Genomic DNA, 24,852 nt, shown 5'->3' with positions numbered 1-24,852 from the left:
TCGCTTTTTATTAATTTTTTTCATGATATAAAAAGTGGCCAAAAATGCACTATTTTGGACTTTGGAATTTTTTTGCGCCCACGCCAATGACCGTGCGGTTTAATTAATGATATATTTTTATAATTCGGACATTTCCGCACGCAGCGATACTACATATGTTTATTTTTATTTTTATTTACACTGTTTTTTTTTAATGGGAAAAGGGGGGTGATTCAAACTTTTAATAGGGGAGGGGTTAAATGATCTTTATTCACTTTTTTTCTCACTTTTTTTTTGCAGTGTTATAGCCCCATAGGGGCCTATAACACTGCACACACTGATCTTTCACATTGATCACTAGTTTCTCATAAGAAACCAGTGATCGATGATTCTGCCGCTTGACTGCTCATGCCTGGATCTCAGGCACTGAGCCGTCATTCGGCGATCGGACAGCGAGGAGGCAGGTAAGGACCCTCCAGCTGTCCTGTAAGCTGTTCGGGATGCCGCGATTTCGCCGCGGCTATCCCGAACAGCTCCCTGAGCTAACCTGCATGGTTTCACTTTCATTTTAGACGCAGCGTTCAACTTTGAATGCCGCATCTAAAGGGTTAATAGCGCGCGGCAGCGCGATCAATGCCGCACGCTATTAGGCATTGGTCCCTCCCGTTGTTAGCCGTGGCCCCGCGTTATAGATCGGGAGCGGACTCAGGGCTTACAGGTACGCCCTGGGTCCTTAACAGGTTAAAAAAGTTTTTCACTGGAATACCCCTTTAATACTGCCACACTCTGTTTCCCTGGTATGATACTGCCAAATTATATGCCCCTGGTATATTAGTGCCACATACTGTGCCCCCTGTGTATTACTGCAATATACTGTGCCCCGAATATAATACTGCCACACTCTGAGCCCCTGGTATAATACTGCCACACACTGTACCCCTTGTATATTACTGTCACACAATGTGCCACTGGTATATTACTACCACATACTGTGCCCCTAATATAATACTGCCATATACTGTACCACTGGTATAATATTACCACAAACTGTGCTCATGAGTATAATAATGCCCCACATTGAGCCCCTGGTACAATGCTGACACACACACTGTGCCACTGGTATATTACTGCCACACATTGTGCCTCAGGTATATTATTGCCAAACACTGTGCCCCTGTTTTTTTTACTTTCATACAGTGTGCCCCTAGTTTATTACTGCCACACATGGTGCCCCTGAGTATTATACTGCCACAAAGTAATAATGACAGACACTGCATCCTGTACCAAATAATTGTATCTTTGTGTCCCTTAAAGCAATGAATGAGGTGTCTGTGCTACCTCAATGAATGATGCCACTTTGCCCCACCATGAACTGTGCCCCCTCGTGAATGGTGCCCCCACGTGGACTGTTCCTTGTACATAAACTGTGCCTCCATGGGAACTGTGCCACCACATGGACTATGGACACTCATTAACTATGCCCCCTCAGAAACTGTGGACTATGCCCTCACATGGACAGTGGACACCCATTAACTATGTCCCCTCAGAAATTGTGCCACTTTTTCAGGCCTGGCCAGAGCAGATGATGCAGACAATGCTTATAGAGCTGCCGCCATCACAGAAGAAGCATCGGGCCGGGCAGTTAGGTGCTCGCTTATTGATTTGTTTCAGTGTCTTAAATACACTAAAACAAATGAATGAGGGGAGAGATGGCTGGCAGTTCAGATGCCCTGCGGCCGCAATCCGAATCTGAACATTGGTCCGACAGTTTAATGCCGCTGAATTTGATCATAGTACAAGTTGTTGATGGGCGGCCATGTTCTGTTTTTCTATTTCCCAGTTGCAAATTAGAGAAGTTAAATATTCTGGCAAAATAATTATACAGAAGCGCATAGACGTAACTTGCGTAGACATTACTTGTCTTGGGTAAAGGAAATATGTTAGGACAAAAACACATAAATCAAGGACAACATATTTCATATGCAAATATATTTATTCAAGTCAAACATAAGTTTCATATAACAACTGTTGGGGGCCAGTGGTATTTACATATACATAGAAAGATAGTGTAGATGGGATCACGGATGGCAGGGGAAGACTAGTCTTTCCCTATATAGTGGCCCTGCCTAGCGGTACTGCAGGTCCCCTGTCCTTGTGACCTGGGCTTACACTGGAACCTCCTAGTGACCCTAGGTTACAAAGGGGACAATCAGTCCTAGTACTGTATCACTAAGGAACAGTTGAGCTTGGCCCATATCCCATATGATCCATACAAAATTAGACATACATGTGGTAAAATACAGTACAGTATCTAGACCCGAGGGTTGTATCCAGGGGTATATAGAAGTATTCACTTTACAGACCCACAGTTATATGTGTTGGATAACTGCAGGTACAAATATGCATTTGACAGAGATAGCATTAATCCAACGCGTTTCGCTAATCCGTGTGGCTACAGATAGCTCATCAGGGATTATAGTTAGCGAATACTGTAAACATAGGGTCATGAGGGACCACACATGGGGTAAAAGTGCATAATCACATGTAAATGAAGCAATGTACAGTGGATATACTTATATGATGATATATTTAAAGTGACACACTGCTCTGGACAGCTGCGTACAGGTGGCAATCTAGAATAGAAGATACATAGGAAGGTGTTATATCTGTCTACTTACTACAATTTGTAGGTATATGGGGGGGAAACTGCTGAGAGGTAGAGATTACCTTAAGTCCGGGTGCTTGATGACACCTGTTTATGTGATGAGAGGAGTCTCCACTCCGACGTAGAATGAGTAGATAGGATCTGAAACAATAACCGGGTGTCTAGATTAAATAGTTTATTTAGTAGGTTTTGGCTGAGAGGTGGGGGGGGGTGGGGGGGAGGAGAGAGAGAAAGGGGAGAGAGGAGGAGGAGGGGGGGAGGGAAGAGGGAATAGATAGTAGTAAGCATATGTTACCTTTTGCATGGGTATGCCCGTTTGACAGGGTTAGATGTCGAGGATGATCGTCATATGGGAGCGACAGGGTCTAGGTATAAATAATATGCGATGAGGAGGGTGGGAATAGGGGGCAGGAGAGGGGGGGTGGGGGAGAGAGGGAGGAGATGAGGGAGGAGGGGAGAGAAAGGGATGGCGGGGGAACAGGAAGGGGGGAGAGAGTATAGGGGGGGGGTGTGGGTGGAGATGGTTGAGTGATGGGGTACGTAGAGGTAGGTATAGGTCATACCTGATGACGGGATCCCACAGGTGCGTGATATAGTCCGGTCTGGGGGCCCCCAGAGGGGAGTTTAGGACGGAGGATGATGTCCAGATTATGTATTCCCGGGGAAATGGGAGGGATCGGATGAAGGAATCGGGATGGGTGAGTATGTCCTAATGGCAAGAGAACAATAAAAAAGGGTGAGATAAGTGTTTCTGAACGGTAACCATAGCAGACACATAACTTGGTGTGAAGCATATCCCTGATTGAGCCTTATGATGCGGAGGGGGGGGGGGAGGGGGTGAGGAGGGAAGGTGAGGGTGGCCGGGTTAGGGGTGGGGTATAATGACCCCTAAGGTGCGGGAGGAGGGGAGAGGGTGGTGTGTATACCCCACTATACATGACATACCAATGTAGGTAATTATACTGTTGCATATAGTTATGCAGTTAGTAATTAATGGGGCTGTCTGCGGGATGTGATACTGGATAGGGGAAATGGGGAATATCTCCTTGGGTTAGGGCCAGCATTGGTAAAGCCGAGAGGGACCAATTGTGTAAAGGTATAATTTACTAGGTATTAATAATGAGGCAGTACCGATGTGGAAGGGATATATATCAACAAATGGGGTGGCATGTATGTTGGATGATGATTTACATGTTATATGGTGTAAATGGAGAGTAAGAATGGGGCAGTATAGATGTGGAGGGGATAATTATAAAGGATAAAGTGGTGGCATACATGTGGGTGATATTATACATGTTGCACGGTATGGATGTGGGATAGTATGGGGCAGTACACAAATGGAAGGGACCTGTGGGGTTATGAGGCTGTATGCCGGTTGCATGCTCGTTGGTATATGGGGATGAAGTAACTTGGTATGTAATAGGTCACTGGTGAGTGAAGGAGGGCCTGGGGGAGACTTACCTGGTCCCTTGGCGTCCGGGTGAAGCGGCTGTCCGTGCGTCAGTGAGGTGTGCGCCCATTAAGACGCCACGGGACCCGAAGTGACCTATAATCGTTCCGGCAGTCGTGCGCTCCAGAGTGGCTAACTGAGCGCCCGGAACGTGACTGTTGGGTGAAGTCACGTAATCCGAGCGGCTGCGTGTAGGGGCTGCCAGGAGAGGAGGCTATAGGGATGTGTATAGACATAATGAATATATTTGTTGAGCATGTCTAAGTTTGTCTGAAGGGGGTGGGGTCTAGGAATGATGTAAAATTAGAGAATGGTAATACATTGGTTAAACCATGGTATGAATGGTGGAATGAGGATAATTGGGGATGTATAGATGGGCATATATGTGGGGCCCTATTAGTATGATCTCAGTGTGTGTGGTTGGGTGTGCCATGATCTGTGTGATTTAACAGAATAAGGATATGTGTAATTATGTGTAGATGACCACATAATTATCTGTAAGAGGGGGTGAATATAGGTGGGGGGGTGGCCAATATTGATAAAATGGCTCGACACTTGGATAGGCAAGGACGGTGAATATGCCTGGGACAGGGGTTGGATGGGATTTGAGGGAGAAGTGGAGGGGGGGGTAAAAGATAGGGGGGAGGGGGGGGAGTTTGGGTGGAAAAAAGGGGGGGTAGGTCTCTCAGGTTACATCGATTATACGGATGGGAGCTTATATGAGAGCGCTGTCCATGTTTAAGTACGGGAGGTGGGGTGTGTCCTTACGGGGTGAGGGGCCCTAAACAGAATGGGAGTTAGGGTATACCCGGGGTTATGATAACAAGATAAAAGGGGGGGTTTAGATATGTTAGTCGCTTGTTGAAATGGCTGGTATAGAGACAAAGTTTTGAGACTTATATAAAGCTCGTGAAGTTCAAGTTTTCGTTCAAACCATTCGGTTGAACTGTGTCGAGAAGGAAAATCCAGCGGGTTTCTTTTTGTGTTAGTATTTTGTCCAGGTTTCCTCTTCTTTGGGACGGTGATATAGTTTCCAAGGCTTGGAATTGAAGGACTGTTGGGTTGCCATTATGTTTGGTGTTAACATGTTTTGCAATTGGTTTGTCCCGGTTGTTGTTCACGTCACCGATATGTTCCAAGATCCTGCATTTAAATTCCCGGGTGGTTTTGCCCACGTATCTAAGTCCACATATACAGGTGGCAATATATACCACCCCCGTTGTTTTGCAGTTTGCAAAGGTTCTGCTTAGGAAGGACCGGTTGAGTTTCGTGTCGAAGTATTGGTTGTGTACCTTTATGAATTGACACGCTCTGCACCTCCCGCATCTAAAGGTACGCGGTCTCCGATAGGTGAGCCAGTTGGTATGTGATGTCTGTGGTATGAAGTGACTAGACACTAGTCTGTCCCCCACATTGCGGCCCCTTCTAAACAAAATGAGTGGACAGGGGCTTACCGCGTCCTTCAGATCCTTATCCATTGTCAGGATATCCCAGTGTTTTTGGATGATATTGCGTATTTCCTGGGATGCTGTATCGAAGGTTGCTATTATGCGTGTAAATCCTCCATCCTCATTTCTTGTTGTTGTTCTGGCCTTGAGTAAATCGTATCTTGGGGTCAGTTTGGTCGACTCGAGGGCTGTGTCCAGGTGTTTACTCGGGTAACCTCGTTCCTGGAATCTAGCGTAGAGTTTGGATGCTTTGTCTCGGAAGATTGCTTCCGACGAGCAATTTCTGCATACCCTAAGGAATTGCCCTTTAGATTGTATCTAATTGCCCGTGACCATTTTTGAAAATCAGGACATCAAGGAATGGAAGTTGTGTAGTCTGGATATCTGATGTAAAGAACAAGCCAATTGAATTATGATTGAGTGCAGTGATGAATTCCTTAAACTGGGATTGTGATCCCGACCAAATAATGAACACATCATCAATGTATCGTGTCCAGAAGACGATGTGTTGGGTGAAGTGAAAAGTGGAGTCCGTGAAAACGATGGTGTCCTCCCACCAGCCCAGGGTAAGGTTAGCGTAGCTGGGGGCACAGGAGCTCCCCATGGCCGTCCCCCTGAGCTGGTGGTAGAAGGAGGAGTCGAACAGAAAGTAGTTGTGGGTGAGTATAAACTGCAAAAGGTCGAGGATGAATTTATTGTGGGTATGAAGATGGTTACTCCTTGTGTTTAGATAGAAGGATACCGCTTTAAACCCAATCTCGTGAATGATTGAGCTGTAAAGAGCCTCCACATCAATTGAGGCTAGGTACCAAGAGTCTTCGATTGGCATACCTTCCAACTTCCCCAACAGGTCTGAGGTATCTCTGGTGTAGGACGGTAAGGCCATGACAAATTGTCGTAGCATTTTGTCCACGTATATGCCTATGTTTTGGCACAAACTATCCACTCCTGAGACTATGGGTCTACATTTTAGCGGTGATAGTCCCTTATGGACCTTGGGGAGTCCATAGAATGTCGCTATTTTGGGGTGGTTAGGATAGAGGAATTCAAATTCCTTTTTATCTATGACTTGGTCTTTAAGTGCTGCATTTAGCAGGTTGTGTAGCTCCCTTTGGAACACGGTTGTGGGGTCCCGTCTTAGTTTGGTGTAATTCGTCTCGTTTTGAATGATTGATACATAGATTTGTATTGGTGAGTAGGTAAGATAACAATGTTGTCTCCATTGTCCGAAGGTTTGATGACTATGCTCCGGTTCTTCTCTAGGTTAAGGAGAGCTTGCATTTCACCATGAGTATAATTATGGTATTTTGTTTGACGTGTCCTTTCGAGGTCCTGAAGGTCTCTAAGGACAAGCTGATAAAAAATGTCAATGTTGGTATCATCATTAAGAGGAGGAGATCTAGTACTGGGAAGTCTGAGGTCACTAAAAGGACCTGTAGATCTGTCTCTCTCATTGTCCTCCAAGAGGGTGTTCAGAGTACGAACACTCTCAAGGTCAGGGGGTTCAATGCCTAAGGCCTGACATGTGTTCATGTCAGCCAGGTGGAAAAACTTACGCCATTTCAATTTGCGACAAAAGAGATTTAGGTCCTTAACCCAAAGGAATCTATCGAACCGAGTAGTGGGGACAAAATTGAGGCCCTTGTTAATGATAGACAGCTCACTTTGGTTGAGTGTGTCGTTGGAAAGGTTAATAATAGTGGGTGACTGACCTGTATGTGGTGTCGTTATGTCTTCCGGGGTGCCTGTAGTCTCTCCCTCAGTCCGTATGATGGAAGTTGAGAAGCTGGGTCTAAAAAAAGCGCATTGGAGGAGGCAGTAGAGGCTGACAAGGCAGAGGTAGGTGCTGGGGTGCCGGCTGGGGTCATCACGGCGGAGGTCCCTGGAATTATGATTGGATGTAGTTCCCTTGTTGGTTGTCCCATGGGTTCTTCTCTGGTCCGACCTCTCCCCATATTTTCCAAGCCCACTCTGATGTTGCCTGATCGGGGTAAGGTTGACGTGGAGGCTCCCCTTTGTTTGTAGTTGCCTCTGCCTCTTTGTCCGCGTCCGCGTCCTCTTGCCCGGTTCCATCCGCCCCGTTGGGGTGGGCCTGTTTCTCTATTTTCTCGGTCTGAATTCTCAATGTCAGATGCAGATTGTTCCGTGTCTGAGTTTCTAGTATTTTGGTCCAGGTGTTTATAGGCGGTTTTCTCCCGGAATTCGGTGAGGTCCCTCAGGTATTGTTTGTGTTTCCGTTCTTTTATAATCATTTTGAATCTTTCGATATTTTGTTGGAATTCCTGTTCCTTCTTGGTAAAATCCGGGTGTTCTTTGAAGTTAAGTACTGTCGTCGTTTGTTCATCTAATTTCTTCTCAATTTCGGAAAGTGAAATGGTTTCCTCTTCCAAGAGTAATTGCATAAATTGTAGGGAGCTTTCTGTCGCTAAGATTTCCCACTTCTCTAGGAGGGAGGTTGTTCTGATACGTTGGGCCGGGCGTATGTTGATACGTAATCCTTTTGGTACAATCCGGTTTCTGGTGTAGTTAGAGAGTGATTGGAGTTCCCACCATGACTTAACCTGTTCTTTATGTAGCTTGTATAGGTCGCTGAATGCGCTCTTCAGTGATATAGGAAGTTGTGTGGAGAAAGTCACCTCGGTTTCAGAGAAAACTTCACGAGCTTCGTTGATCCAAGAATCTTTATTCCGATATGTGGTAAGGTAACCAGCCATTTCAGGATGGAGGGGAAACGTATATCAAGAAGCGCATAGATGTAACTTGTGTAGACGTTACTTGTCTGGGGTAAAGGAGATATGTTAGGACAAAAACACATAAATCAATCACCTACATTGGTATGTCATGTATAGCGGGGTATACACACCCCCCTCTCCCCTCCCGCCCGCACCTTAGGGGTCATTATACCCCACCCCTAACCCGGCCACCCTCACCTTCCCTCCTCTCCCCCTCCCCCCCCCTCCGCATCATAAGGCTCAATCAGGGATATGCTTCACACCAAGTTATGTGTCTGCTATGCTTACCGTTCAGAAACACTGATCTCACCCTTTTTTATTGTTCTCTCGCCATTAGGACATACTCACCCATCCCGATTCCTTCATCCGATCCCTCCCATTTCCCCGGGAATACATAATCTGGAGATCATCCTCCGTCCTAAACTCCCCTCTGGGGGCCTCCAGACCGGACTATATCACGCACCTGTGGGATCCCGTCATCAGGTATAACCTATACCTACCTCTACGTACCCCATCACTCAACCATCTCCACCCACACACCCCCCCCCCACTCTTTTACCCCATGTGTGGTCCCTCATGACCCTATGTTTACAGTATTCGCTAACTATAATCCCTGATGAGCTATCTGTAGCCACACGGATTAGCGAAACGCGTTGGATTAATGCTATCTCTGTCAAATGCATATTTGTACCTGCAGTTATCCAACACATATAACTGTGGGTCTGTAAAGTGAATACTTCTATATACCCCTGCAGTACCGCTAGGCAGGGCCACTATATAGGGAAAGACTAGTCTTCCCCTGGCCATCCGTGATCCCATCTACACTATCTTTCTATGTATATGTAAATACCACTGGCTCCCAACAGTTGTTATATGAAACTTATGTTTGACTTGAATAAATATATTTGCATATGAAATATGTTGTCCTTGATTTATAAAATAATTATACAGCCTGAGTAATTGTGAAGTACTGCACCTGTAACAAACATACTGTATTAAAAGAAGGCACACAAATGTTAAAATACACACGGGAAACAAAAAACAAGGACGATTATATTAATTGTTTAGACATTTCAAGCTCTGTAAACTTTTATGTTATAAAGTATTTTATATTACTGAGAGCTAATTCTAATATATTTAGCCCTTTATACAGTAGTTTGCTAAGTTTAACTTTTCTGCATGTGTGAATTGTTTTGTAAAAAAGTCAATATTTTTCGATCTTTCTGTAGATGGGGGTCAGTGTTGTTGACAGCGCTGTTGCTGGACTTGGAGGATGCCCTTATGCAAATGGTGCCACAGGGAATGTGGCTACTGAAGATGTGTTATATATGCTTAATGGCCTTGGCATTCATTCGGTAATGTTTTCTGTACATTTTCATGTCCTTATTTATTGTTGTCATTATTATTATTACAATGTATTACTTTCTAAACTACATGGGGGAGATTTATCAATACCTGTGTATAGGTAGAATGGTGCAATTACCCATAGCAATGAACAGATTGCCTCTTTCTGTTTGTAGTGGTCAAACACTTTGTTCACCTAGGTGAGCAAAAAAATGTATCTATTTCCCAGTAGTCCCAGTAGTCATTAAATGTATATAAAACTTCCCTGAACTAATTGCTTCTAAGCATAATTTAAAGGGGTTATCCACCATAAGGGGATTTTAGTACACACCTGGCAGACAGTAATGGACATGCTTAGGAAGGATATATGCTTGTCTTGGAGCTAAATGGCTATGTTGTGAGATTACCATAACTTAGTGGCTAGCTTTTTGTGAACTGGTATTTCCTGCTTGACTTTTCTTTTTTGGACTACAAATCCCACAATTCCATTTTCCTCCCTCCCACACATCAGCCACCCCACCCTTTGAAACATAAATGAGCTACATCCATCAAAAGACCTGTGGTTTTCAATCAGGGTCCCTACAGCTGTTGTATTAGTTGTAGATTGATCTCTCTCCCACCAAGCGATCGCTCCACCCATTGAAGCAGACAGGCTGCCTGTCATCAGCTGACTAGTGAGTCAGGTCTCAGCCGCATTGCAAGCTGGGAAAAATTTGAGACAACAGTTATTTTGTATGCTGTTAAAAATAAATATTGGGGTGAAAATCATAGAAGAATTGTGAGAAAACCGTCGCACACAGGTACAGTCACTATATTATGAACTACACTAACTTTACAGCCCATGTAGCATAGTCAAATTAAAAAAAATCCTGGAATACCCCTTTAACTTTTGTAAGATATACTCAAAATCTAATAACCAATGAGGTAACAAAGGATTAAAAATACAGAGCCACAGCTATAGTCAAGCTGTATTACAGTAATCTCTTTATGCATATGCATTAAATGTTTAGTGTAATGGCTGATTCACCACATATCCTACACCAGGGCTGCCATCAGAAATTTTGTGGCCCCTTACACTGCTCACTGCCTGCCCCCCCCATATCCTCCCACCCCCAAAACCCCCTGTGGCGCGTCCCTAAGGCGGCCCCCAGGGCCAGCCTGCTATCTTCCCTCATACCTTCCCTAATTTTTATTGAATGAGGAAGGAGGAAATTAGAAAATATTATCCCCATACATATTACTATCATACTGTCACTGACCAAATCCTGTATACTGAGACCAATATTACTAATAATACCAGTATACAAGGCAAATTATCACAATACATATTACCGTAGGAGATGCCCCCAGCAGGTAGTGCCCTCCAGCTAGGTAGGAGATGCCCCCAGCAGGTAGTGCTCCCCAGGTATGTCATTACTGCAGTAATTGTTCCCCCAGGTTGGTGGTACCTCCAGTAATAGTGCCCCCAGGTAGGAGATGTCCCCAGAAGGTTAAGCCTCAATGTAGATAGGATCCCCACTGCAAATTGCCCCCAGATAGGTTCACTTAAAAATAAAATAAAAAAATCCCACTCACCTTTCCGATGATCCTGGATGCTGCCGGGATCCCTGGATCCTCCAGAGTGGAACAGGACGCACTGGCAGACCGCGTGATGAAATGATGTCATCATGCGGCCTGCAGAGTAGTCTACACAGCCTGTACATACATTGTGTACACTATTTGCACAATGTATGTACAGGAGATTGCTTTTTCCTGTACGTACATTGCATGCGCAATTTGTGTAATGTACGTACAGAAGCAGGAGATGGCTATTTAAACAGCGTTCTGCTTTTGTGCTGGGGCTGCCGCATGGGGGTGCAGCTGGGGCCTGGGGCCCTGTGGCAGCCCTGTCCTACACTGAAAAGAAAGACTCATTTCTCAAGGTTGTAGTGGCCAATTTACAAAGGTGGTAACAGTCTCCTTACTAACAGCCCATATGAAATGTTAGTAATGAGTGGAGAACTATTGTTTTTTCCAGCATACCATATGGGCTGTTCGTAAGGAGACTGTTACCATCTTTTTAAATTGGCCATTACCACCTTAGGAAAGCACTCTTTCTTTTCACTGTAGGATACAGCCATGATACTGAACATTTCGTTTGCTTGCACATTGAGATTAAAGGGGTACTCTGGCGGAAAACATTTTTTTTAAATCAACTGGCACCAGAAAGTTAAACAGATTTGTAAATTACTTCTATAAAAAAAATCTAAATTCTTCCAGTACATATCAGCTGCTGTATAATACAGAGGAAGTTCTTTTCTTTTGAATTTCTCTTCTGTCTGTCCACGGTGCTCTCTGCTGACACCTCTGTTCATGCCAGGAATGGTCCAGAGCAGGATAGGTTTGCTATGAGGAATTGTTCCTGTTCCTGTTCTCGACATGGACAGAGGTGTCAGCAGAGAGCACCAAGGACAGACAGAAAAGAAATTAAAAAGAAATGAACTTCATCTGCATTATACAGCAGCTGATAAGTACTGGAAGGATGAAGATTTTTAAATCGAAGTAATTTAAAAATCTGACTTTCTGGCACCAGTTAATTTAAAAAAAAAAAATCCACCAGAGTACCCCTTTAACGTAATATATTTTGACATTAGCTGTGGCTCTGAAATTTGAATTCTTTTTTTTTTTTTTACTCCTTTTGAAATGTGATTTTGCAAATATCTATTAAAAGTTATGTTTTATTTACATTTAGAATAACTCCATCCTCTTGCCGACTACTGGGAAATAGTGACCCTTCCCTAATTGATCTGAGCACCATCTTACTCATTGTATTAGATAAAGTCTCAGGTATAGCTGTTAAAGTGTAAATCTTGAGCTTTTTCCCTGTTCATACTGCCCAGATTGTTGTGGAGAAACACAGCTCATGCTAGGCAGTACTGTTGCTGAGGGCAGCGAGTTCCACACACGAGCCCTTTTCTTATGAACATAACTGCTAGTGTTGGGCGGCATAGGCCATATTCGAATTCGCGATATTTCGCGAATATATGGATGAATATTCATCATATATTCTCTAAATTCGCATATTCGTAATATTCGCGTTTATTTTCGCATATGCAAAAATTTGCGTATGCGAAAATTCGCGTATGCGAAAATTAGCATATGCGAAAATTAACATATACAAAAATTAGCACACGCGGAAATTAGCATATGCGGAAATTCGCACGCCAGTCTCACACAGTAGTATTAGAGCCTTCTTTACGCCACACAAGCTGGAAGCATAGAGGGGTGATCACTGTGATGTGTACTGTGAAAAAAAAAAAAAAGAATATTCGTCATTACGAATATATAGTGCTATATTCGCGAATATTCACGAATTCGCGAATATGCGATATTCGCAAATAAAATTTGCATTGCGAATATTCGCGAGCAACACTAATAACTGCTGCATGGAACCTGCTCTGTGCCATACTTTTGCCTTCGCAACTGCATCACCCAGCGTGAAATGCATTGCTTCGCACCGGTCTGTGCAGAATGCGTAGAAGAGCAACTTATGACAAGGTACTTTATATTGTCAAATGATATTGCTGAGATTCTATTTAACTATACACTTGCTTGGAATGGTGGACAAGCAGCAGGATGCCTAGAGCATTATTTATTTGATTTATTTATATAGCTAGTATATGGTAGAAAGCAGTTGGCACTGCCGTACCTTACGATCAAATAAGAACTCTCGTTATGTATGGGACCGGATTCACCGGATAGCTGCTCTAACAGACGAACGGTGCTCCCCTTGTAACGGGACACAATTAGAGATGAGCGAACTTACAGTAAATTCGATTCGTCAAAAACTTCTCGGCTCGGCAGTTGATGACTTATCCTGCATAAATTAGTTCAGCTTTCAGGTGCTCTGGTGGGCTGGAAAAGGTGGATATGGTCCTAGGAAAGAGTCTCCTAGGACTGTATCCACCTTTTCCAGCCCACGGGAGCACATGAAAGCTGAACTAATTTATGCAGGATAAGTCATCAACTGCTGAGCCGAGAAGTTCGTGACGAATCAAATTTACTGTAAGTTCGCTCATCTCTAGACACAATCCATAAACCATTGATATGGAAGAAACAGCATGGAGGCACTTGATTCCAAATCTGTATACTTTATTGGACACAGGTAGCAATGCAAAGCAACAATTGTTTCGCTACTACGTAGCTTCTTCACAGCCTCTGGCTGTGACGAAGCTACGAAGTAGCGAAACAATTGTTGCCGTGTATTGCTACCTGTGTCTAATAAAGTATACAGATTTGGAATCGAGTGCCTCCACGCTGTTTCTTCCATATCAATGGTTTATACTCTAACATATTTAGCAGCACTGTTCAGTATGGTTTTTGCACTAAATTGTTCTACTTTATGAAGCAACAGAAGACGTTTAATTTTTAGTCTCCCAATGCTGTTTATTTGGTAACTAGAGTTCAGGCAGTTAGCCTTAGAACATGTGATAAATGCGTATTGTTCCGGAACACTCAGATCTGTAATTCATGTTCAGGACAATTTTAATGTCAAACTGCCTTGTTCGTGCCTGGTTATATTGTATGTGTTATCTAAGTGCATCTGTACTATATAAAACCTGCTTCCTCCATTATATCTGAGGATTCTCACTGATGGTAATACACAGCCATTCTGTTCTACACTCATATGACCAATTGATGTATTTGTTTTGCCATTATAGTTGTAGCTCTCTGTCTAGCTGTTAATGTGTAAAAAGCAAATATTACCCATATATCTTCTCTACTATACCTTATGGTACCTGGTCATAACACAAATATTATGTACTGCCGGTCACAACATACGCTCTGTAGTCATGAAAATCCAAAAGCTTTTATGGTCAAGGCAATGCCACATTATGTCAGTTGCTTAGGACCAGCTTACCACATGCACACCCGTTAGATTTCTTATGCCTATGTGGCTTTTGGATTTACTATTGTTTTCTACCTGCTTTGTCACAAAAGCAGCCAGGAAGAAGCTGAAAGTGTGGCCCAAATATACATTAGTACATCTGGGCCACTGCGTGTAACCATATAACATTATTCAAAGTTCTAATTGTGATTTCATACTGTATGTTCACTTATTGTAGGCATGCTATTTAGAGTATATAAAAGCCGAAATATAAAAGCAAACTGGGCTGCCACTAAAAGAAAAAATATATAATAATAATAATAATAATAATAATAAAAAATCCAAAAAGAAATACAATGAATGTATGATGCCATTGCACGTTGGGATACTGGTAGAAAAGGTATACTGACCAATACCACAGTGTACTCTTCACTTTAACTCCTTAAAAAAAAGGAGTATATGTACACCTGTTGCCCAGAGGCAGCTCTCTAATCAGGCGATATGGGCGGCCGCCTAAGGCCTCGCGCTAAAGGGGGCCTTGCGGCCGCCTACATCGTGTACTTAGAGCAGTGATTTTGGCGAATTATATATATTTTTTTCAAATATCCCGCCCCGGCCTGCACGCAGGGGGGAAGGGAAGCCTGCGTACGCACTGCGCACACAGCGTCCTCCTGCGTCCCCTGCGTGACCCTCCCCCTTGCGGCACAGTGAGCCGAAAATGGTGCCCGATGGCGGAGCGAGCTGCATTTGCGCCGGACTGCTGAGGAACTGCTAGATACGCGGGCCGGTGTGAGGTGAGATTTCCGAAGGTACCGTATCCTTTCCACCCCCCTGTTACCCCTTCTCAACCCTGTCCAAACCCCCCCACCGTCATCCAGGTCCACCCTCCGCACCCCCCCGTCACACATGTCCACCCCCCCCGTCATCCATGTCCACCTTGTCTACCTCCCTGTCCATCCCTGTCACCCATGTCCTACCCCCCCTGTCACCCATGTCTACCCCCCCCCCTGTCACCCATGTCTAGCCCCCCTCAAACCCCCACCAGTCCAATGTGTTTCCCAACCAGGGTGCCTCCAGCTGTTGCAAAACTACAACTCCCAGCATGCCCGGACAGGCATGCTGGGAGTTGTAGTTTTGCAACAGCTGGAGGCACCCTGGTTAGGAAACACTGATCCAGTCTATACTCATCCCACACCATGGCCAGTTAGGATGTCAGGTGTGTACACTGTCCATAATAATGTTATAAAACATGTTCACCCCCCTGTCACCCCTGTCCAACCCCCTGTCACCCCTGTTCACCTTCCTGTAACCCATGTCCACCCCCCTGTCACCCATGTCCACCCCCCCCCCCGTCACCCCTGTTCACCCCCCTGTCACCCCTGTTCACCCCCCCTGTTCACCCTCTGTCACCCCTGTTCACCCTCTGTGACCCATGTCCACCCCCTGTCACCCATGTTCACCCCCCTGTCACCCATGTTCACCCCCCCTGTCACCCATGTTCACCCCCTTTGACCCATGTCCACCCCCCCTGTCACCCATGTTCACCCTCCTGTCATCTCTGTCACCCATGTCCTCCCCCTGTCACCCATGTCCTCCCCCCTGTCACCCATGTCCTCCCCCCTGTCACCCCTGTTCACCCCCCTGTCACCCCCGTTTACCCCCCATCACCCCTGTTCACCTCCCTGTCACCCATGTTCACCTCCCTGTCACCCATGTCCACCCCCCTGTCACTCATGTCCTCCCCCCTGTCACCCATGTCCTCCCCCCTGTCACCCATGTCCTCCCCCTGTCACCCATGTCCACCCCCTGTCACCCCTGTTCACCCTACTGTCACCCCTGTTCACCCCCTGTCACCCCTGTTCAACCCCCATGTCACCCCTGTTCACCCCCCGTCACCCCTGTCCACCCCCATGTACACTCCTCTACACCCCTCTGTCACCCATGTACACTCCTCTACACCCCTCTGTCACCCATGTACACTCCTCTACACCCCTCTGCCACCCATGTACGCTCCTCTACACCCCTCTGTCACCCATGTACACTCCTCTACACCCCTCTGTCACCCATGTACACTCCTCTACACCCCTCTGTCACCCATGTACACTCCTCTATACCCATGTCCTCCCCCTGTCACCCATGTCCACCCCCTGTCACCCCTGTTCACCCTACTGTCACCCCTGTTCACCCCCTGTCACCCCTGTTCAACCCCCATGTCACCCCTGTTCACCCCCCGTCACCCCTGTCCACCCCCATGTACACTCCTCTACACCCCTCTGTCACCCATGTACACTCCTCTACACCCCTCTGTCACCCATGTACACTCCTCTACACCCCTCTGCCACCCATGTACGCTCCTCTACACCCCTCTGTCACCCATGTACACTCCTCTACACCTCTCTGTCACCCATGTACACCCCTCTACACCCCTCTGTACACCCCTCTGTCACCCATGTACACTCCTCTACACCCCTCTGTCACCCATGTACACTCCTCTATACCCCTCTGTCACCCATGTACACTCCTCTACACCCCTCTGTCACCCATGTACACTCCTCTACACCCCTCTGTCACCCATGTACACTCCTCTGTACCCCTCTGTCTCCCATGTACACTCCTCTACACCCCTCTGTACACCCATGTACACTCCTCTACACCCCTCTGTACATCCCTCTGTCACCCATGTACACTCCTCTACACCCCTCTGTCACCCATGTACACTCCTCTATACCCCTCTGTCACCTATGTACACTCCTCTACACCCCTCTGCCACCCATGTACACTCCTCTACACCCCTCTGTCACCCATGTACACTCCTCTACACCCCTCTGTCACTCATGTACACTCCTCTACACCCCTCTGTCACCCATGTACACTCCTCTACACTCCTCTATCACCCATGTACGCTCCTCTACACCCCTCTGTCACCCATGTACACCCCTCTATACCCCTCTGTCACCCATGTACTCTCCTCTATACCCCTTTGTCACCCATGTACACTCCTCTATACCCCTCTGTCACCCATGTACACTCCTCTACATCCCTCTGTCACCCATGTACACTCCTCTACACCCCCTGTCACCCATGTACACTCCTCTACACCCCTCTGTCACCCATGTACACTCCTCTACACCCCTCTGTCACCCATGTACACTCCTCTATACCCCTCTGTCACCCATGTACACCCCTCTTAACCCGTCTGTCACCCAAGTGCACTCCTCTACACCCCTCTGTCACCCATGTACACTCCTCTACACCCCTTTGTTACCCATGTACACTCCTCTACACCCCTCTGTACACCCATGTACACTCCTCTACACCCCTCTGTCACCAATGTACACTCCTCTACACCCCTCTGTCACCCATGTACACTCCTCTACATCCCTCTGTCACCCATGTACACTCCTCTACACCCCCTGTCACCCATGTACACTCCTCTACACCCCTCTGTCACCCATGTACACTCCTCTACACCCCTCTGTCACCCATGTATACTCCTCTACACCCCTCTTTCACCCATGTACACCCCTCTACACCCCTCTGTCACCCATGTACACTCCTCTATACCCCTCTGTCACCCATGTACACTCCTCTACACCCCTCTGTACACCCCTCTGTCACCCATGTACACTCCTCTACACCCCTCTGTCACCCATGTACACCCCTCTACACCCCTCTGTCACCCATGTACACTCCTCTACACCCCTCTGTCACCCATGTACACTCCTCTATACCCCTCTGTCACCTATGTACACTCCTCTACACCCCTCTGTCACCCATGTACACTCCTCTACACCCCTCTGTAACCCCTTTGTCACCCATGTACACTCTTCTACACCCCTCTGTCACCCATGGAAAAAAAAAGTTTGGCGCCTAATAGGTTTGTTTTGCAGGTTTAACGGTGAAGAATTGTGTGTGGAAGAAATCGTGATGATAGCCCGGACCAGATGGAGAAGAGAAGGCAACGAAGCAAATTAGAGAAGACGTCATTGGTGAGTTGCTGTATGAAGCAGCACTTTAAACTACATACCCACTAATAAATAGATAATAGTGCATTGTGTGGGGGGGGGCTCAGATATATTTTTGCCTAAGGCCTCAAAAAGTCTAGAGCCGTCTCTGCTGTTGCCCATTCCTATTCTATGAAGCAAGCATAGCTTCATTGCCAGGTGCAAGAATGCAGTTGCCGGTTAGCTCAGTGGGCTGATCAGGAGCAGGGGTCCTGATCAGCTGAGACTATGTGCTGCCCGATTGGTGTACAAAGTGTGTTGGCAGCCTGTACAAGTGGAGCGCAGATAACACTTATCAATGCTATGCTATGGCATATCATTGTTTATTGTTTCCAACTCAAAGATTGCAGGTTTTAGTTTCCTATGGGGACTAAAAATAGGGATTTTTCCCCCAAATGTTAATAAATAGAAAAAAGCACCTCCCCTAACAAAAATTTTTATCCCCTTCTTTTTCTATTTAACAGAGAAAACTAATAAATAAAAATAATAATAATGTGAACAAGAATAATATATTCGGTATTGCTGAACGGAGAAATGTTTGAAATATTAAAATAAAAAATTTATAAATGGTGTAAATATAAAAAAAATGGCAAAAGGTATCCATAGAAACAACAGATCACTGCACAAAAATTTAGCCCTCAAACAACCCCGTGTATGGAAAAATAAAAGTGTTGAAGTGGTCAGAAGAGGACAGTTTTAAGCATATTCATTTCTTACAAAAATGTATAATTTTGTTTAAAGTAGTCAAATAAAACAAAACCTATATAACTTGGGTATTGCTATATTCATATTAACCTACAGAATAAAGAGAACATGCTGTTTAACTGTGACGTGTACTGTATAGAAACTAAGAACCCCCCCTTCCCAATTTGTTAAATTGTGTTTTATTTTTTAACTTTGCCCGTCAAGTCCTATTTTAAAGTACAATTGGTCCTGCATGAAAAAAGTCCTCATATGGTTTTGTAGGTGGAAAAATACAAGTAATGGCTCTTATAACACGAGAAGAGAAAAGCGTAAATGCAAAAATTCTAATGGGCCTCATCCTGAAAGCTAATCTCGCTCAATGTATGGAGGATATCTTTAAGTTTTCAGTTTTTTATTTAAAGGGGTATTCCAGGCCAAAACTTATATATATATATATATATATATATATATATATATATATCAACTGGCTCTGGAAAGTTAAACAGATTTGTAAATTACTTCTATTAAAAAATATTAATCCTTCCAATAGTTATTAGCTTCTGAAGTTGAGTTGTTGTTTTCTGTCTAACTGCTCTCTGATGACTCACGTCCCGGGAGCTGTGCAGTTCCTATGGGGATATTCTCCCATCATGCACAGCTCCCGGGACGTGACACCATCATTGAGCAGTTAGACAGAAAACTTCAGAAGCTAATAACTATTGGAAGGATTAAGATTTTTTAATTTACAAATCTGTTTAACTTTCCAGAGCCAGTTGATATATATATATATATATATATATATATATATATATATATATATATATATATAAAGGTTTTGCCTGGAATACCCCTTTAATTTCTGTTGAGTTTACAGTTAAATGTCAAATTTTTCTAAATCCTTTTATGAATCTGATGTACTTACTGTATTTTGTATACTTTTACTAAACAGTTGTTTTCTTTTGTTTTTTTGTTCCAGGGGGTTGATCTCAACAAAGTAATGGAAGCTGGTCATTTTATTTGTTCTGCATTAAATAAGACGACAAATTCCAAAGTTTCTTTAGCAACATTTTCTCTGTGAACATACTCTTGTGCCTGCCTAATGAATATAGCATCAGCTTTCTCCTATTAAGCTAAATTCCATGAATTACATAGAATCTATTTTAAAATATAGTTTTATTTATTTTCTAAACTGAACTAGAAAATCAGTTAGAAACTGAAATTATTAACATTTTTCCATCATCTATTTTGTATATGCCGCAATATACATGTACAGTATATACAATGTTAGTGTTACAGCTTAAGTGAATGCTGAAAGAATTGTGTAAAGTCTGGAAACAGTATAGCAGCTACAACATTGAAAAGAACACAAAATCTAGATGAGGCCAAATATGTGTACTTGTGACTATGCATACTTACACTTGCAGGTTTATGACTATTTGGCTAATCTTTAGTAACTAACATTTCAAAAGTCCAAATCTGGACATTTAAAGGGATATCCTAACATCAGGTTGTTTAGAAAAAAAAATACATACAGCATTGTTTGCGTGTCTTCCCCAGTTATGAAACCACCAAAAATAATATAATCATTGTGCTTCCTGGTTAAGCAGTTGCTCAGTGCTAACATTCCCAGAATGCAATGGTTTCCCTCGGTTTTTTATCACAGCCATTCCTGATTTCTCCTACTAGTTTCCATCTAGAGCTACTGTAGAATAAAAGCTGCTTTATTCATTTCCTGTCTGCTCCTCTACCTGTGACATTGTTCAGCTGCTATAAACATACCTCATTCTTCCTTGAATGTCCCAATAAAAATGTTTATGTATATGACAGGGAGATGGTGATGTTAGCTGTAGGGACTGGTCAGAGGTGGTGAAATCATAGGGTCCAGCCATGTCTCCTGAGACAGCACAGTATGATGCACCATCTCGGGAAAAATTAAGGAGCTGGAGACACAACTACATTGAAATGATAAAACTAACAACCTCCTGTCAGGACGGAATTGCGCCAAAGCGTGCTAAAGCCAGTACAATTTGTGATAACACTATATTTGTAGTTACATATCTTGGTGTGTTAGTTTTATTTAAAAACAATTTTCTGATAATAGAATACCCATTTAAATGGCCATTATCACAAAATGTTATTTTTTTTTGTTAAATCCAATAGAGCACTATAAAATATGATTATTTGTAAATACATTCATTTATTTTTTTCATTGATTTAACTTAAAAATCTCCTGTATAAAACTGGCCACTAGGGGTCCTCACAAAAGAGTCCCATGCTGATCTCTGCCCGTCACCATGTAAAAACTGATAGTGGCAACACTCTGGCCTGTCGGAATACAGGAAGTGAGGGTGGGCTTTAGAAGGCTTTGTGCGCGCTCCCGGCCAATCACTCAGCACAAGGAGAAACAGAGGGAGGCATTAATTCATGCACCGTGCTGCAGCTGCTCATCCATCCATGACAGGTACTGCCTGGGGCTAAAGCTCTATCCTAGTTAAAGTACTCGACTGGCTGGGATTTTTAGTCTCATTATGCAATATGAAAGAGGAGCAGAGGATTATATATATATATATATATATAACATGAAGGAATACATTTTTATACTTTTTTGCAATTTTGGAGTGCTGCGCCATTGTTTTATATATATATATATATAAAGACAAGTAGAAGCGGCACACCAGTATACCAATGAAAGCGTGGGTTTATTCACACATCTGTGCAGAAAAGCTACGTTTCGGCTCAACAATAGAGCCTTTCTCAAGCATATCAAACATTGTACAAGCGTGTGTATATATATAGGCCTTTCAATTGAATACACAAATGAGGTGTGCCCAAACCAAAATCAAAACAATATAGAAAAATACTCAAATAGACCATCATCGGTCTCATATATACGTGTTGTGAATACAGCGGTATACAATCATATATAGTGCTTACATATTATTCATACAATACAGTGATTCAATAGTGTACCGTGCATGTAAACTCTAATAGTTCATCTGAGGTCCGGTTCAAGAGGCGGCGTTCACTTGTTGACAGCAGCGTAGATATCCAATCGGTGTCAACTTCCGCTGAAAACAGGGTGTTTGTACACAAACCCAGTGCGCAGGTACCGATTCACTGCATCCGGTCGTCGCCGGAAATCGTCACCAGTTGCCGGGTAAGTGATAATTCAGCTTAAGGTGTCCATATTCCCACAGCGCATGTGCCAATATTCTGTGCGCACGCGCACAACAACAATTAAAGTACGGGCGCCATGTTAAGTACTGGCAAATTTACGGGCAAGATAAAGTACTACGGATGACCATATTAAAGAAAAATTGTGGGCAAGACTAATAATTAAATAAATATATCATTTACTAAACTCAAAAGGTGTAGCACAATACATTGTATATGGTTTGCGGCCATGGCTCATTTCGTAGGGGTCTGTCCTTTGGACGGAAACCAGTTATATTGGTAGCATAATCTGACATCACTTTCATATCAGGTCTACAACCTGTTCTTAGGGGACCACCACCGTGTTCTGGTCCCAAGACTAGGACTCATTCACTATGTGGTTCCATTTTTAATTCGTCAGTGCTGCCCACTGGGACATGCATAACCCCCACTATGCGCTCCCTAATACAATGTGATTAAACTAATACCTCATGCCCTCTTCTAAACTAGGTCATCCCCAATACTATAATCAAGATCCCATAAAAAACTGCAATCATGAAATGGTGTGGGATGTTCGACATCCTACAATACCGTGTATATTCATCAGGATCCATATGGTGGTCACAGGTGCAATGCCGACTTGTCTCCGGACCCAGATGGTGAGTATCTAGAAATATAGAAAGGCATAGTGTAAGTGACAAATTAAAAAAACATTTTTTTTAAAAGTTACAGCACCATTACTACGGAGTAGCTAACATAACATATATATATAAGGGAACATCATTGGCTCTGCAATTTCAAAGTTCCTAAAGAATCTCAGAAACGTAAATGTATTCTCAGTAGAAGTACCTAATTAAAGGCACGAACAGGAAAATCTATGTTAAGGCCATTTGGATGTAATGAATTTAATTTGTCAATCCACATCACCTCTCTTTGTTTGAGAATTCTTTGTCTATTCCCTCCTCTTTTGGGCATGGGGACATGTTCAATAATAGTGAACCTAAGCTGATTCACATTATGACCAAACTCTAGGAAGTGTCTTGGGATGGGTAGTTCCGTTTTTTTAGTCCTGATGGAGGATTTGTGATTATTGAGTCTAGTCTTACATGAATTGCTAGTTTCCCCTACATAAATTAAATTGCAGGGGCAAATAATCACATAGATCACATAATCTGTCTTACAGGTAACATGATGCCTAATGTTGTATTTATATTTAGTTTGAGGGTGGGTGAAACAGTCACCGTTGATCATGAGACTACAATTCTCACAACTGAGACATGGATAACATCCAGATCTCAGTTGTGTGGCCAAATCATGTTTAACTGAAAAAATATCTGATTTCACAACCTTGTCTCTCAAACTGGCTGATCGTCAATATGAAAACAATGGGGGAGTCTGAAGTTCCGGTACATTTGTATACGAGTGTGATATCACTGACCAATGTTTGTGAATAATCTGTGCCACCTCTTTACTGTATCCATTGTAAGTGGAGATGAAGGGTATCCTATTTTGGTGATCTACCCTGGGTGTTGTCTGCAGTAGTGTAGACCTATCTAATCCTCTCGCTTTTTCTTGTTGTTCCCTAATGAGTTTTTTAGGGTACCCTCTAGACATGAACTTATCTTTCATGTCAACTAATCTCTGTTCAAGGTGTACTGGGTTATCCACTATCCTTTTGACTATCCTTTTAGGATGTAGACTATTATAATGGAGTAAGCTGTTCCTGTCCGTGTCCTTCACACACAAGTCAGTTTTGAGTCTCCCTCCTGCTACATATACCCAGGTATCTAAGAACTGTATACCTTCCTTAGAATGCACCATGGTAAATTTAATGTCCTGATCAATACAGTTGAGGAAATTAAAGAACTCCCCCAACTGTATCTCATCGCCACTCCAGATGGCAAAGATGTCATCTATGTATCTCCACCACTTCAGCACAAGGGTGTGCCGCTTCTACTTGACTTTACATATTATTTGGGAGTTGGTCGGTTCCCAAAGCTTGGCACCCGGGCAGATCTGGAATCCTGGTGCACGGTGCTCCCCCTGATCTATTATTGCTACTATATATATATATATATATATATATATATATATATATATATACACACTCCAAGTAGAGCAGCACTCCAAAAATCTGAAAATAGAGATAAGGTGCAAGCTGTATGGGAGCCCGGGTTAGAGGATCCACTTCACATAAATTTCCAAGAAGCAGCAGCACACAAGCGAAAATCGTGTCAAAAGGTGAAGGTTTATTCCATCAAACCAGTGAACAGAGTTGCGAGCTCACAACTCTGTTCACTGGTTTGATGGAATAAACCTTCACCTTTTGACACGATTTTCGCTTGTGTGCTGCTGCTTCTTGGAAATATATATATATATATATATATATATATATATTATCCTCTGCTCCTCTTTCATATTGCATAATGAGACTACAAATCCCAGCCAGTCGTGCATTGCAGTATATATATATATATATATATATATATATATATATTATCCACTGCTCCTCTTTCATATTGCATA

General features: G+C 43.6%; 1 protein-coding gene across 2 annotated transcripts in view; it reads left to right on the top strand.

Moving 5' to 3' along the window:
* The window catches only part of HMGCLL1 (3-hydroxymethyl-3-methylglutaryl-CoA lyase like 1), a 116,213-nt gene extending 91,669 nt beyond the window's left edge, over positions 1 to 24,544 (top strand). For both annotated transcript variants that reach the window (XM_056565750.1, XM_056565751.1), the window contains exons 9-10: positions 9,504 to 9,629; positions 20,150 to 24,544. In XM_056565750.1, the coding sequence (XP_056421725.1) occupies positions 9,504 to 9,629; positions 20,150 to 20,251 (228 nt within the window). In that variant the 3' untranslated portion in view covers positions 20,252 to 24,544. The remainder of the gene's footprint in view (positions 1 to 9,503; positions 9,630 to 20,149) is intronic.
* Positions 24,545 to 24,852: the final 308 nt, after the last annotated feature.

Source organism: Hyla sarda, chromosome 3 (genome assembly GCF_029499605.1).
Source record: "Hyla sarda isolate aHylSar1 chromosome 3, aHylSar1.hap1, whole genome shotgun sequence".
Lineage (NCBI taxonomy): Eukaryota > Metazoa > Chordata > Amphibia > Anura > Hylidae > Hyla > Hyla sarda.
This window is presented reverse-complemented; position numbering and strand designations above follow the sequence as displayed.